Consider the following 17541-nt stretch of genomic DNA (forward strand, 5'->3'; position numbering starts at 1 on the left):
TTGTAATGGCAGGGAGCCCCAGCTGCATGAGAGCTGCCTTCCCGAACTGCACTCTTCATGCGTGGTTCCATGCACTGAACTTTCTTTTCAAACTGCTGGATGTACTTTTTTTCAAGATTGGCATACACGGCAAGATAAGGTGGCCATACACGGGCAGATCCGCTCGCTTGGCGATGTCGCCAAGCAAGCGGATCTTCACCTGATATCCCCACCTATGGGTGGCGATATTGGGGAGGCATGTCGGTGAATTCGATCGTTTGGCCCTGGGGCCAAACAATCGAATTCTGCAAGCGGCAGTGGGGCAGTCGGTTCGGGGACCGCAACGAGCCGATGCGGTCCCCGATCCGACGGGATTTTCCTGCCCCTACACGGGCCGATAAGCTGCCGAGTCGGTCCAAGGGACCGATATCAGCAGCTTCTATCGGCCCGTGTATGGGGACCTATACACAACCTGATTTCAGCTGCTGATTTGGGTCCTTCAGACTGATTCGGCAGCTTATCTGCCCGTGTATGAGTACCCCCAACAGGCCTACCCAACAGATATCTGGCCAGATCTCGATCGGGCAGGTTTGATTTTCCATCAGATCAGGGACCTCATTGGCTCGTTGATGCGTCTTCGTTCTGACAGCGCCTCTATGCGCACCAATACAATTCAATCTGTCCTAAAATTGGCCAGATCTCGGTCAGGTAGGCCCGTCGGGGTGCCCATACACGGGCAGATAAGCTGATGAATCAGTCTGAAGGACCCAAATGGGCATCTGAAATCAGCCTGTGTATGGCCACTTTCAGTTCTAGGCATAGCAGCTATCAGACTGAGCCAGTTCTGACACCAACGACAAGCTGTGTGCCTGTGACTTTAAGTTATTAACAGCACACTCTGATATCAGAACGCACCATGATATAGTTTACAATTTGGCACATAGGAACATTCTCAAACTGTAGATTATATAAGAAAGATTTCTAAGGCAATGGGGGGCATATCTTGATTCCATTTCTTTGTTCTTTACTTATGACCTGTACCTTTTAATGCAAGGAATGTAAGAGAGACCAAACAAAGGGCCAGGCATATTTTACTATTATATACACAGAGACCATCAAACCTGCAGTGAATATTTGTATTGCTGACCCCAAACACAGCCCATTGGGCATGACATAGGGTTTGGTTGGTGGGTATGGGACAGTATGCACCATGATTATACACCGAGGTTCATAGGGTGGGACAGTACTTGTCGTTTCAGAGAGTGCCAGCGAGAGTGACAAGAATGTAAATTCCCAGCATTTGGGAAGCCGGCAGTCTAATCATCGTTTGTATCAAGAGGAAAAATAATGTCACTTTTACTGAGGCATATTACAGCGCTTCAGGCAAGAATGTATCGCACATTAAATGTTAACATTCCCATTCACATGTCTGTGAAATCAATGAGGGTATGATATATCCCTGGGTAAATTGCCCGCGCAGCTTATTATGCATGCTAACACTGCCATGGCTGGTATTTACCCTGGAATATAAAGGTATATAAAGGATAAGGTGACCTTGAATCCAGCAATTCCATTGTTTCATCTCCTATGAAATCTAACAATTGAAGTTTTATTTGGTTTCTGCTACATTTTGGTCTCCCCATGCAGGAGATGCTATTATTAAAACTAAAGAGTGAATAAGAGAGAAGGTGAATGTGAATGTACAGACGTCCTTCTTCAGAGAGGGCTACCACTTGCCAGTGAATGTCATTGGAACAGAACAGTATAAAGCGGCCGACAGAAAGCTGTTACTGCTGGAGCACTCCATTGGGAAGGAAAACACCTCCTGAGTGCTCTTTGCAGCTCGTAAGCTCACAAAGGAATCCTCTCCGGACGCTCGGTGTGAGGAGCATAAAGCACAAATGAGAATATAAAAATGTGGAAAAAAGAGACGCGCGGAACAAACACAGGGGGGAGACCGACAAATAAGCCCTTGAGATTAGGAGATACTGCAGAGTTCAATAATGGGATTTTTTTTTTCTGTTGAAAGTGACGGAACAAAGGCATTTTGTGAATTAAAAGCATCCAGGAGAGGTTTGGGAGCTGAGGAGCTTTCCTGCTGTTGGTAGGTGAACACAGTTAGCAATGCCCCCCCACCAGCAAAATAAAAACATTTTCCTACATACACTGCTTGGCTTTATTATGCACAGTACAAACTAAATAACCCAGAAGAGGGGCACAAAAGACCAGTTGAAAAGGTAGACCCATCGACTCTCAAAACAGGGAATAGAACAGCTGCAGAAAAAAAGGGGCCTTATGTGTTCCGTGCTTCAAGGGCACTTAAAGGAGAAGGAAAGTGGCATTTTACTGCCAATAGATTTGCCACATTAGTGCCACCTAGAACACTATATTTACTCTGCAGAAACCATTACCATACCTGAGTAACAGCCTAGAAGAATTCTCCATTTGCTTAAGATTGCAGCTGCCATTTTAAGTAGCTTCCTGCTTGCAGCTCTAGCCATTATAGCTCAGATCACACATTCCTAAGGGAGGGGGGAGGGAGTTCTTAGCATTCTGGTGGCAGGGGGGAGCAGGAGAGGGGAGAGAGGAGAGAACTGCACAGATTCTGGCCACGGGAATTAAGGATGTTTCTGAGAGTCAGACACTGGAACATCATGTTCTCAAAAAAGAGACAAGAAATCCTGCGTTTCTTTTGATAGAGGACTCTGCAGCATTACTGTGAGTGCTTATGGCTGTATTTACATAGACCTTTCTGATAAAGCTTACTTAGTTTTTACCTTTCCTTTTTCTTTAAAGGGGTAGTTCACCTTTAATGTAACTTTTATTATGATGCAGATATTGATATTTTGCAAATTGTCTTCATTTTGTATCATCTAACAGTTATTCAGCAGCTCTCCACTTTGGTATTTCAGCTGCTACCTTGTTGGTAGGGTCTTATTTACATTAGCTACCAGGCAGTGGAGTGAACAAGAGACTGAAACGTTAATAGGAGAGGGCCTACATAGAAAAACAAATTATAAAAAGTAATAATAAAATTTTAGCCTCACAGAGCAATAGTTTTTGGCTGCCTGGGTCAGTGACCTCAAGTTAAAAGCAAGAAAAAGGGTAAAAAAAGGAAGATAAATAATTCAAAAACTATATATAAAAAAAAAAGAAATAATGGGAACCAATTGCAAAGTTGCTAAGAATCCTTATTCATACTAACTAACATACTAAAAGTTAACTTGAAGGTGACCCACTCCTTAAAGAAGAAGGAAAGGCTAATAAAGAGTTAATCTCAAGCTGCAGGCATACCTTCAGTTGTCTCAATAGTGCCCTTAAGTCTCCCCATATTTCACCTGTTCAGATGATCAGAAGCCAAACAGGAAGAAAAAATACTCTGTATAGAAAGTTCCCATAATGCCTCACTTCTGCACCGACACCCATGCTCAGTGTGTAAGACTATGAGTCAGCTTCCTGCTGATTGGCTCAGATCCACATTCCTAAGGGGGGGAGTGAGTTCTTAGCATTCTTGAGGGAGGGGGGAGCAGGAGAGGGGAGAGAGCTGCGTGTCTCTGGCACATAAATTACAGCACAAGAAATCTTTTGACATAGGACTCAGTGCAGCGTTTCTGTGAGTGCTTATGGCTGTATTTCCATAGACCTTTCTGATAAAGTTTACTTAGTTTTTACCTTTCCTTCTCCTTTAATCAAAGCCTATGATTAAGTGCCTTTGAAGCATAAACCGCTTGAGGCAAAAGGGGATGCTGAGCATTTTAAAGGAGAAGGAAAGGCTAAGTCACTTGGGGGTGCCAAAATGTTAGGCACCCCCAAGTGACTTAGATCGCTTACCTTGTACCCTGGGCTGGTGCCCCTGTTAGGAGAAAACAGCACCAGCCCGGGGCACCTGTAGCGAGCGCTTCCTGCTTCCTTTTTCTTCTGCCGGCAAAATCCGTGGGCCGGCGCATGCGCAGTAGAGTGAAAAGCCGACTTTCTTGTTTAAGTTTGGCTTTTCACTCTACTGCGCATGCGCGCGCAAACGTATAGGAAGGAGGAAGCGCTCCCTGCTACCCCGGGCTGGTGCTGTTCTCTCCATACAGGGGCACCAGCCCGGGGTAAAAGGTAAGCGATCTAAGTCACTTGGGGGTGCCTAATATTTTGGCACCCCCAAGTGACTTAGCCTTTCCTTCTCCTTTAAAGTAACTTTCAATTAAGATTTTTTACTTTTATTTTTTGCGGCCCTTGAGGAATCCTTGAGTTCCAATATGCCCCCTTTTTCTGCTGCTGTCAGTACAGACATAATGCCAACAACAGGTGTCTCAGATGGATGTTATCTCTTTTACATTTTCCTTTATTTAAACAAATTCAATCATTTCCATGACTATATATTTAAGAGGAGTGGAGTTTCCCTTCCTAGCAAAGCTTTCTTACCTCAGTCATGCTACTGCTAATAAATAATGCGTAGTGCATAAGTAGTGCCATATCAATAACACTATACATATATATACTGGCGTGTATAAAATACAACATGTAGAACCGCATATAGAATACCTGTAGCCAGCACACAAGCAAATGCCCCACCTTTCACTTGTCCTGAAATCAAATAGGGTGGAGCAGGGGGGGGGGCAAAGTGCAAAAATCAGACAGAAATTGCCATGTTTTTTTTGCACTTTGCACAATGCCTGGCATTCTAAGATGGAGCATAAAGGTAGGAGGAGCCAACAGGTACCAGGAGCTTAAATGACACTTATCAGTGTAAAATTGCTAGTGGGCGGCCATCGTGGGACAGAATTGTGCAAAGTAATCTTGGGGGCAGATTTACCAATGGTCATATTTTTTTCTGTGATTTGCTAAAAGTAGGATTTTCCATTTAAAAAGGTTGGAATCAAACTCACGACTCCAGTGCTACCCACTGAGCTTTATATACTGATCATTAGAGCTTAAATGATAACTAACCACATACCTTAAATAGTGAGCGGCAGACATACTCGTAGACCATATGTTTCAATGCATCGATCAATGACTTTATCCTTACGTCTGTGCTTTTTGATTCCTATAGAAGAGAACATAACAACATATCAATTCAGTTATCTTCTGCATTATTGAAGTTGCATTCATTCCAACGTGTGGCCTGCTGCCATACCATATCATACCTTGCATTGGTGCAAACAGTAGTTATGGGACTGCACAGACCTTGGGGGGAGATGCTATTTATTTCTATGCATACTTAAATTGCATTTAATCAGGGTCCTTGATCCCATTTACTTCTATGCTTCTAGTAGCTGGGTTTGCTGGCTCATATTCCTTTCGAAGGCTCTTTTCAGAGTGGCCAATTGCATAATATATAGGGCAGGATGAAAGCTGGAAAGGTAATTAATGTAGTAGGAGACATACATACCGAGTACAACAATAAATTTTTGGCCATGTAAGTGAGTGCAAGTCACTACCGAAGCGCTATAAGTGCAGTAGTAAAACTGACATCCTATGTTTGATTTCTGACCAGAAGGAATATTAAAGAAGAACCGTTGATTCATGGCATTTTTACCTAAACACTATTTTGGACAGGTCTTACAGCTTAGAGCTTTGATTGAGCTGTCTCTTCCACCAGGAGGCAGATCTTTTCCATAAGCCACTACAGAAAAATACCTTGTTCTGATTTGTGCTTCAGACCTCCCCCTTTGCCTCTAGTACTGAAAAGAAGAATTTATTTAGGGCTGATTTATGGGAATTCTCCACCTCCTGATATTTTTCTGAATGACAAGGGTTAAATAAGATGGCTTCCAACTTGGTTTGTTCAGTAACGAAACAGCAAAGGTTGCACATTTTTAGTTAAAACAAGAGGTACAGTTCATGCACAACACAAGGTAGCATGTCAAAAACAGTCATATATTTCCAGATTAAGGGAAAATCAAGGTTATTTCCGGCTCGTCCTGGGTTCTCTGCCCTCTAAGAAGCTGTTATGAGCTCTTTATTAGCCTTTCTTAAGGTGCCATTTTCTACTGCCCACAGTAGTACAAAATCAGTGGGGGAGTGCCCAGTCAGGTTTTGCTGGGAGGGATTCTATTTAATCTTACAGTCCCATCCAGTGAAAGGCAGTATATATGTTATATAAATGTTAAGTATGGCTTGTGGGGTAACAGTAGTGATTAAACATTGCCCAGATCTCGGCAAATGTCAGGGCTCCATTAAACAGGCTATGTATTGTGTGTGCATGGGTACAGCTTATCATTGTAATATACATTTATGCACAAATAACTTCCTCTCTCCATAGATTGCTGTGTGTGCAGCCTCAGGCCTCACCAGCTGGATATATTTTCTGGATATCTACCAAGAAGCACAGGTGGCTTCAGAAGTGGATGCTTCTATGGATCCTGCTGGATATGCAGCTACATGCACTGAAACAAGGCATGGAGGACACAGAGTGCATTGTAATATGCCTTAAAGGAGAACTATACCCCCAGAATGAATACTTAACCAACAGATATCATATTAAGTGCCTATTACAGGAATACTGTCATGTTATTTTTTTCAAAACCCATCAGTTAATAGAGCTTCTCCAGCAGAATCCGGCATTGTAATTTGTTTTTCAAAACGCAAACAGATTTTTTTAATATTTAATTTCTAAATTATACATGGGGCTAGCCATATTCTTCATTTCCCAGGGTGTCACAGCCATGAGCAAGATAGCAGCTCCCAGTAGGTATCAGAATAGCACTCAATAGTAAGAAATCCAAGTCCGGCTTGGGACTCCTCCAGTTACATGGGAGTAGGAGAAACAACAGGTTAGCTGAAAGCAGTTCTAATGTGTAGCGCTGGCTCCTTCTGAAAGCTCAGACTCAGGCACAATGCACTGAGATGGCGCCTACACACCAATATTACAGCTAAAAAAATATACATGTGTTGGTTCAAGAATAAAATTGTAAATGATAGAGTGAATGATTTGCAATGTAAACAGTGTAACTTATAAATAAAAAAGTACATATCATACCCTACTTATCAAACTGGAATATATATATCAGTAAATATTGCCCTTCAACATCTTTTACCTTGAGCCGCCATTTAGTGATGGGCTGTGGGCTCCCTCAGAGATCAGCTGACAGGAAATAAAGGCAGAAATAAAAGACAGAACTCTGTCCATTAATTGGCTGATGTGCCCTAACATGTATGTGTGCCTTGGTTTGTTTGTGTGCACCGTGGATCATATGATCCCAGGAGGCGGTCCTTAGTACCTAAAATGGCAATTTTCTATTTAGAATTACCCAGTGGCAAATACTAAAAGTAGATTTTTTATGAAAATGGTTTATTTAGATGAAGCAGGGTTTTACATAGGTTTATGTAATATAGTTTTATAGCGACCTACATTGTTTGGGGGGGTACCTTTAACTGTATACTGTGCTTTAGAGCACCCCTACTACATGCCCAAGGGAGGCCCTATACTTAATATGATAGGTGCAGCTCTGGTGTATGGTAAACACAATGACAATACAACACAGTACCTTTACTTGTGTACTTGGTCACATCTAACAAGGACTAGGAGTATCTAGTGCAGACATGCTATTGCCCCCGGCTTGACACATACATGGCCTCTGTACAATTACTGAACAGTACAAATTACATTACTATATAATTATATATACAATACCTGTTCATTACAAAAAGAACATAAGAGTGATGGCAGCCTGTTTTATTATTACAACCTACTATTGTTTGAAGATCGCAAAAAGGTCACCAAATTTTCTTTTTTAACTGCACATCTCATTGAGACGCACGATAAACTCAAACACCATCTTTAATGTCCGAGTATAGAATTCATATACATTTATTTGTATTCTCTTTTTTTTTATGCCCAGCGGGATATCGTATAAAGAAAGTGGTCGATGTTCTTCTGTGACCAGTGATCCGTGACAGGTTAAAGGGTTGACAATAAATAACTCAATTGCAACAGCCTGTCACTGCCATTACATTGGCACAGCTCAGCTTTGTGAGTGTTACACTAATGTGCAAAACAAATACGTGGGCACTTCCATCAGACGTTTACAAAATAGGCGTCTGATCAGAGAGGACAGCTGCCATGGTTATTCACCTTTATCGCTCTGGCTGTGCTAGGATGGGGAGGCTCGGACAGTAGCACAGTGGCGAATGTAATCAATGAAGTCTTTAAGTTGAGATGAAAACGAGAAGGTAGAAATGACAGCAAATCCGAAATTGATAGTTTGCCTTCAAGGTCTGATGGAAATCTGATGAGCATATCATGGGTATGATGTCGGCAGAAAGCAATCATACACTACATAAGCAAATTAGATTTTTCAGTAGTCCTATGTAGTAGTAGGTCCCTCACTTTGAAAATACCAGTAAAAAAAGAAGACTTTGAATTCATGGTTTCCTTTGACATAACTAATGTCCTATAGTGGCTAACCTTGTCCTCAGTTGTTCATCTGAATTAAGAGTCTATAACACATATGCTGCAAGCCAGAAGTCCATATGGGGCTACCAATTAGCCAATCACAGCCCTTATTTGGCATAACCAAAGAACTTTTACATGGTGGTGTGGCTCACCAACACTATTTGCATCTCAAGTACAAATGCTGGGGATGCCTGACAACTGGAGGTAAACCAATTAAAAGCCTTGTGGGGAGGTGGCTTGGAGAGTGGTATGTTACATCCTCTAAAAACATAAAGTTAAATGCACTCTTTTCTAATAACCATAAGACCTATCCTGCTCATGTTATTGACATGAGCTGTTTGATAATCCTGTCATGTGCTAAAGTCTAAGAACCATATGAATTATAGCAAGTCTGCTATCAATAACATTAACCCTCCTCGACTGAGCGGAGCATGTTCAGCTGGAGCTACGTAAAGCTGAATACTATCATCTGAAAAGGCCATGCATCAGTTTTAATTTAGTTCTCCTAAGTTCCATAAAGCCCTTTGTATGATAATGTTGTAATAATACTTCATAAATTATTAAAATAAAAGCCTTTAATCCTTTATAGATGAACTATTTGAAAATAAACACACACTCTATGAACTCTGTTGCTCTATGCAACTTTTGTGGCACCTCCTGCCAAAAGAGATGAACCTCTCCATCCAACATAGCCACCCACCTAACCACCCACCTAACTATTCCTACAGTATACTGCTGGCATTAAATAGAAGAGGTGAACCTCTCCATCCACCATACCTTTTCCTACCACCCACCTAACTATTCCTACAGTATACTGCTGCCATAAATAGAAGAAGTGAACCCCTCCATCCACCGTACCTTTTCCTACCACCCACCTAACTATTCCTATACTGCTGCCATAAATAGAAGAGATGAACCTCTCCATCCAATATACCTTTTCCTACCACCCACCTAACCGTTCCTATACTGCTGCCATAAATAGAAGAGGTGAACCCCTCCATCCACCGTACCTTTTCCTACCACCCACTTAACTATTCCTATACTGCTGCCATAAATAGAAGAGGTGAACCTCTCCATCCAACATACCTTTTCCTACCACCCACCAAACCATTCCTATACAGCTGCCATAAATAGAAGAGATGAATCTCTCCATCCACCGTACCTTTTCCTACCACTCCCCTAACCATTCCTATACTGCTGCCATAAATAACCTCTCACGTACAATTATATCTCCTAATTGAAATTCTATCCTTCATCCCATATGCTACCATTTCCTCCTCCACTCAAAATGGAAGGATACCTTATGAGGGGTCTTACATGGTATGGCTTTTCAAAGTTCTGCTCGTTTGGACAGTGGGACAATTAGAACAGCAAGGAGTGAAGAGTGCCAATGCACTCACTGACGTGCAATGGCTGATGAAATGTTCAAAACCTGCCAGATTGGTAAGTCAAATGATTTCCATAGTACATACACATTGGCCCGGATCTTTGCCCCACCATACACATAGAGAAAATCAAACAAAGCAAAGATTGTATGGGTGTGCATATAGCCAGCTTTAGTCACTATTCTAAAGTCTAAGCCTACCATCTTTTCAATAACTATAAGTCCAGCGTCCAGAGTCAATAGTTATGTTGCAGTGTTTGAGCCCTGCAGGAACAATAAGGATACGTACAGGCACTGACTTATTCTTTTAGTGGCACAGCAGACATTAAGTAAAGGATAGTGACAATTTATTTAAAGACTTACCTGCCCCCTTTCAAAAAACAGGTCATTAGTGGTAATAAATGGAACAATGCCATCTTCTACCGCCCCCAAACAAAATATGAATGATTTTTATATCTTACAAGTGTGAAATGATATATATTGTACTTCAGGTACGTTCTGATTTTCCACTTGAAGCAAAATAAATGTACATCTACCGAACAATCTATTACTTAGTAACTATGTGTCTGCCCACTTCTGGCTGCGGTACCATACTTCACTGGCCGGCGGAGCAGAACTGCAGCAGAAGATGATATATCTGGGCTCAGCAGGGTAAGAGTGTGAGGAATCAGCTATATATTGCAAGGGATTAGAAAAAGTGGGTTTATTTATTTAGGGGTATAGTACACTATGCAAAAAAAGGGCAGATACAAATGCAATTACATATATTTGGGGGGCTACCTTCACCCATGTACATGCTAGAAAGACAGCTTTATAAAGCAACTCCCCTTTCCTGTCAGCCTATATTTTAACATTAATTTCAGGGTATCCCCAACAAGTTGCAGGATCAGCTCTGGAGCAAAAAGACTTAGGTTAAGGACCCTTAGGTTAAGAAGCCCTTAAATCAGAATTCCATGTATAATGTTGCAAGTTCTGAATCCTACTTTCTGTATTCTTTGTTGTAGGTTCTGATGTTCGATTCGGTGTCAGACTGAGGTTGAGCCCCCTGGGAACCCAAACTCTAGGGCCTCTCACTGACCACCATGAATCTACTACATGCCACCCTATCACCCCCACACTAATAAGTGCTCCTGCTGACGACTGCTATGACAGGCTACTAGCTGCCACTAGTCATGTCAGCCAATCCCCACTCTCTTCCATTGGCAGGTAGGCAGGCAGCAGGTGGTGGGGGGGGGGGGCTTAGGGGGTGGAGCCCACCAGGATTTATCCCATCATCCCAGTGAGCCATGCCAACCCTGGTTTTAATTCTATTTCAAATTCAATGCTCTTTCTGGAATTCATAAAGCAGAATAACTAAATGATATCTACAACAAATGGAATCCTTTTATTCTTTTTCTGTAAGTAAAGACACATTTGTTGAATGTAGAGCAAGCCTGAGACAATATATAGATAAATCACTATGAATGCCCACCCTCCAGCACAGAAAACAAATTTCCCTCTTTAACTCAATACAAAGAAAATTGAGAATATTTACAATATATCATTGTTTCTGTTGAAGGATGGGTGTTACAATATGTTTATGCTTGCCAAAACACCCACAAAGTCCCCCCACCAAAAGAAGGGGTAAAACAGGAACCAACACCTTCCCCCAGCTCAAATAAATATGCAGAGCATAGCACCAAAATGGTATGGGACTTTTGGGACTTGAGCTAAAGGAAATTATTGGTTCCTGTTTTACCCCTTTTAGGAATTTGCGCGTTTTGGGCTAGCAACGATTCCCCTTACCCACAACCATTCAACTGCAGTGGTGCAAGGTGAATGATTTATATATCTAAAAAAAGACCAGCAACACCGAGTTATATTCCAAAAAGATCAATCGTGTATTAAAAGCCAACTGTTCATGCATTTTTTATACACAATTGATATTTTTGGAATATAACTATAACCAGGTGTTGCTGGTCTTTTTTTGTATGTATGTATATATATATATATATATATATATATATACACACTATACACATTACCCCAGCACTCCATTATAAAGCTTCAAGAGAAAATTAAAAACCAATTTTGCACACACTGAAGGAAAAATGTCTGCATTTTAGTAAAAAGAGACACATTTAGTTACATGGTTTGTACAAAGTATGCATAAGCTGACGCGCCCCGTCAAGGCAGTGTCCTTGCGTCAGTCCTAACCTAGCGAAAAAAGAGAATATATTTTCTTTGGGGGGAGAAAGACCATACCTGCTTTTCTCTCTATATGGCATGACCTATTCCAAATAAACCATTCAGTGATTAAGCGAATAAATACCTTCTTAGCTGCAAGGCTATCCTTAAAGGGGCAGGATATATATATATATATATATATATCTTTTTAACTTAGTATATACATTTGTATCTTAGTATGTCACTGGATTATCATAAAATGAGATACTGCCATTTTAAATATTACAGTCCATCCACCTAAACAAGGGAATGCATAAGTAATAAGTTTCATCAGCCAATCAATGGAAAGAGGGAGGTTACAGATAGAGGGCACTATTTTCATTCCTATCAGGTGATCTCAAGATAAAAGATGAAATATTTATAGAAATGTACATGCCAACTGGATAAGGCCACTTATTAGAATATAAAATTATAAGTTGCATTTTCCTTGAAAATATAGATCCCCTTTCATAATTAAAATTGCCTGTATTAGTGTGCAGCTGCTAATTGACAAAAGTAACATACCTGTTTGCCAATCAAAATTCTCTGGAAAAGTCTCAGGAAAGCAGCCAGGCTAAAGCGGTACATGTTATTAATTTTGGATAAGTCACAGATAATGAAGTACATCTTGCTGGCACTCTCTGCTAGAGGAAGATATGCATTGCGTTCCTGTGAATGAAATGACCCGAAATTAGGGACGACATCACAATAGTTCTACTGCCATCTAATGGACAACTTGTAGAATAAACATCAAACGGAAAAAACATTTCTGCTTTCTTTTATTTTCAAAAATGAGATTAAAAATATTTTATTCTCTAAAATATAGTGAAATATAATAACAATAATAATAATAATAATAATAATAACAATGTACCTATACAGCCATTTATACAGTTACTGGAAATCCCCAAGGAGGTGCTTTAATACAATATCACAGGCATTCCATGTGACTTCCAATAACCTATTATTTCTTAGTATTTATGATGTAGTAAATATAAATTCATAAATTAATTAGTCCTGTACAACATTTTTATTTATTATTCTTAGTATTTATGATGTAGTAATTATAAATTCATAAATTAATTAGTCCTGTACAACATTTTTAATCAAATATTCTCTCCTACTTATCCTCAAGCTTCATTATTTGCTCTGCCCAAATCCTAGGTTTCTCCTCTCCTGAATCCCCCAAAATCTGCCTGTCTACTGCACCTACAATTCTTATTTTCTCCCTGCGCTGTTTCCATTAGCGGACCCCTCACTTTTCCATCTATTTCTTTTCCCAGGGTTCCACACTCATTTGCACCCTTTGAGAAGCAATACCCTTTAGCTATTCCCTGCATCATTAGAACTGCAGACAAATGATGGGCTTACTGGAACACTAGCACCTGTAGCAGTTGGGGCTGTGACAACTGTGTGCGTAGGAGAGAGCCGCTATTGGCACTAAGCAGTGATGCCATGGACTTTTCACTTCACAGTGTGTCCCTGCATTACATACAGTTTATAAATATGTACATGTAACCATTTGCTTGTATTGAGGCACAAGACAGAAAGTAGCAAGAACAGAAGAAATACCTGATCGAGTGAGAGCTGGAGTTTGTGGGACTCAGAGAGGGACTCCTGAATAAGTGCACTGCTTGCTTTTGTTTGGTTCAGAGATTCAATCAGATATTTGTTGTCCAGAATATTTCCTTGAGACGTTGCAAGGGTCTTGGGAAAGGGAAGAAATCATATAAAACATATATATATATATATATATATATATATATATATATATATATATATATATATAATATATATATATTTTTTTTTTTTTACAGAAAGTAGACGCTAGTGTCATTGTAAACTCAAATTGCCACTGCAGCTGCTCTAGAATCTGAGCACAAAGATGGCAGCAAGGGCAATTGGGTAATCCTAAATAGAAAATTGCCATTTTAAGTACTAAGGGCCACCACAGGATTCACAGGGCACACAAACAAGCCAAGGTACACATACATGCTAGGCCCCATCAGCCAATTAATGGACAAAGTTCTGCCTTTTACTCCCACACTACTTCCTGTTACAGTCAGAGCTGCATTATTTCCTGTCAGCTGATCTCTGAGGGAGCACCCAGCCCATTACTAAATTGTGCCTCAAGGTAAAACATATAAAAGGGCAATATTTACTGATATATATATATATATTCCAGTTTGTCAAGATTCTTTAATAGGCCACTTAACATAATATAAACTATCTGTTGGTTAAGTATTCATTCTGGGGGAATAGTTTTCCTTTAAGATTGGATGCATTTTGTAGGTAACTGGCCAGCAATAATAAGACAAACCAAAAAGATAAATTATTGTATGATAATCCCTTTAACATACTGAGCCTCTGTGACAAAGTGCAGGGCAGGGTGCAAAAAACAAGGATAAAGCACTGTGGTTGTTGCCCAAGGGTTGCACCCTTATGAGCAGGTTTTTTCCTAAAGATGACTGCACCATAAATACAGTGCTGTCTGTGTTTGGCAGGTACAGGACAAAGGCAAGACCTGTATTTACTGCCTGTGTATGGAAAGGGGTAAATACAAGGCTGCCTTGTGCCCACAATACTGAGCTCTGCAACTTGTTGGCCAACAAGACCTTAAACATGTTTGAATGAAATTATTCAGTAGCATTAGGGAAATGTATGAATGGCTTTAAATGCTTTCACTATGTGCCGTTACAGAAGCAAGGCCGACCCTGGCAACTGTGCCCGGAGCTGAATGGAGCAAGTCTTTGGAACCATGTTACCTCCAGGAGCGATTCTTCCAGTTTAGCCAGCTGAATCTTCTTATCTTCCTCTTGCTGCAGTAATTTGGTCTTCTGTTCTTCAAGGTCTGGCTTCTCGTGCTGAATTGTTAAAGCTAAAAGCTAAATGAAATGTTTCTGCGTGTTAGAACGTTTCCCAGGCTTAATCCGCCGTCTACCAAGATGAATCGGAAAATCCCTTACGCAGCACACAGTTAATTACAAGGGACTGCTTTAATCTGACTTGAATTTGAAATGGCTCAGTATTCCGTGGCAATGAAAAGACACGTTTTGTCACACTCTTTTTGCTTACCACAGGAAAATTGGCAACTATCAGTTTCCCAAACTGATCTGCAATGTCTGGATCTGTTTTCTAAAGATACCGAGGTTTGACCCTCAGGCAGGCAGTTAGCATGTTGGTAATTGCTACATAGCTCACTATTCAGGGATCAATAGCAGATAAGCAGCAAGTTAACCGCACAAAGTTCAAATTGGTTAACCAGTTGGTGGGTTATAACAAGATTAGCCAAGCCCCACTCCATATCTAGAAACCCTACGCGATTATTCTAAAGATTAAAAAACCATGCCAATGTCATTGCTTAGCATGGGAAATCCTATTTGTCTTCAAACAGCATGTGATCTGGTTCAAGGGGTGGTTCAACTTTAAGTTAACTTTTAGTATGTTATAGAACTGCCTATTCTAAGCAGCTTTTCAATTGGTCTTCATTATTTATTTCTTATAGTTTCTGATCTATTTTAACAGTTTGCAGCTTTAAAATGGGGTCACTCACCCCAGCAGCCAAAAAACTATTGCTCTGTGAGGCTAGATGTTTTATTTTTATTGTTACTTTTTATAACTTGTTTTTCTATTCAGTCCTCTCCTAGTTATTTACCATCCTCCCATTAAAACTGCTCCCTGGTCGCTAAGGTAATTTGGACACTAGCAACCAGATAGCTGCTGAAACTCCAAACTGCAGGGCTGCTGAACAAAAAGTGAAATAACTAAAAAAGTACAAATAATAAAAAAAAGTCCAATAGCAAATTGTCTCTGAATATTACTCTCTACATCATACTAAAAGTTAACTCAAAGGTGAACAACCACTTTAATGATACGAGAGGCATTGATCAGAATCCACCAAAACACTATTTGGCAGGCAAGTGCCCTATTTACTGGTGAACTCTTGCAGTATTTTCCCAGTGACTGGGTAATTTCCACCCTTGCCTATTGTTCCTCTGACCAATGACAGTACAAGGTCTGCCTCCAACTTCCTGCTTGTGGTCCTCTGACCTGCCCGCTACCTCTTCCTGTAGGGACATCCTTGGAGCTCATCAAGAAATATTCTCCATTTCTCACCCTCCTCCTGAAGTGAAATTTACTGGCTCATCTCCAACAAATCTCTGCCTGAATTACAACGTCCTTCTGCAGTGACATCCAATGGGCTCATTTTTACACCCACCCTTTGCTTGAATTACACCTTCCTCCTACAAAAGCCATCCCTCTGGCTTATCTTCAGCTCAACCAATGCAGTCCCACTTCAGTGACACATACCCACTTTCACCTCCCACTCTCCTCCTGTAATGATAACCCACTGGCTCATCCTCCACCTACCCCCTGCTTGCCTTCCAATCTCTTTTCTCATTGACATTCGCCAGGTTGATCTTATATGCTTATTTTCACCATCTGTCCTCATACTACATCTATAAAAAAGGGCTCATCATGAACCTGCTATTTTATGCCTTTTATCCTGATTCTCTAAACAGGGTCAGACTGGGCCAGCAGGACACCAGAAAAAAAAACAGTGGGCCAACCCAGAACTGTTCCACAACAGGACGCATCAGCACTCCAGCCCAGACCTACTCCCCCCGATGACCTATGTGTGCTCAGAGGGAAGGGGGCAGGGGTGGCAGGACACCCCATTCCGACCCTGTCTCTAATGATGTGATTTAGTAATGTTCCTTTAGCCTATGGGCTATGCAGTACATTGCTAGGGTGCTTGCTAAAGTACAGCCTACTGCAGAGACATCAAAATGGCCACTATTGCTGTTAGCCCTGCAAATCACTCTTGCAACGTATTATACACACACATATAAACGACTGCATTTGCTTGAGCAATAATTGATATGCCTAATGCCATGACATTACCTTCTATTACTACATTCCCAGCTTTGCTATGCTACAATTTCTTAAGAAAACCTGAAACAGAAGGTCCAGTAGAAAATGAAAACCCCACATAAGATGTACCTGTCCTCTTAATCCTGCCCTTGTGGTTGTAAAGTTGACTTCTGTAACACAGGAGGCGGCATCAGGTGGTATAAAAGGATTAGGGTTGCGTGTAGCCAGGAACAAGCGGAAATCTTCATTGTAGTCAATGGTTTTGTCCCCTATTTGAACTACATAACGAGGACCTATAAAAAAAGAACAAGAAAGTGCAATATGCTCTTTAATATATATCTCTATCTCTTCTGTCTATAAAGAAATATGTATTCTTTTATTGCATTAAATCAGTTTTATATAGTAAACTATATTCTTGCAGGTTTCTCCCCTGAACATTGTTATTCTGAGATGCGAACTTGGCATTAAAGGTTTTGTGAAACAGCGATTTAAATCGTTCCCTTGTTTCATAAAAGCCAAGTACTGACAAGGATGTTTTTCCATTAATAGTCAGAGTATTCTGAGATTAAAAATACATTGCTGCCTCCGAAGCCTACTTTACAATTTGTATGGATGCTGGGGAAAGTTATTATATGCTCCAGTCCTGATTAGCAAAGTTTGCACGTTGAAATAAACAAAATATCCTAGGACATGTACATGGAGCCCCCATTAGACC

General features: G+C 40.7%; 1 protein-coding gene across 1 annotated transcript in view; it reads right to left on the bottom strand.

Annotated features, from left to right (window-relative positions):
- The window catches only part of dync2h1 (dynein, cytoplasmic 2, heavy chain 1), a 201153-nt gene that overhangs the window by 102003 nt on the left and 81609 nt on the right, over positions 1–17541 (bottom strand). The window contains exons 66-70 of the mRNA XM_031897315.1: positions 16956–17119; positions 14717–14836; positions 13524–13658; positions 12477–12620; positions 4922–5011 (exon numbers count right to left, since the gene is read on the bottom strand). Coding sequence (XP_031753175.1) covers positions 4922–5011; positions 12477–12620; positions 13524–13658; positions 14717–14836; positions 16956–17119 — 653 coding nt within the window. The remainder of the gene's footprint in view (positions 1–4921; positions 5012–12476; positions 12621–13523; positions 13659–14716; positions 14837–16955; positions 17120–17541) is intronic.

Source organism: Xenopus tropicalis, chromosome 2 (assembly GCF_000004195.4).
Source record: "Xenopus tropicalis strain Nigerian chromosome 2, UCB_Xtro_10.0, whole genome shotgun sequence".
Lineage (NCBI taxonomy): Eukaryota > Metazoa > Chordata > Amphibia > Anura > Pipidae > Xenopus > Xenopus tropicalis.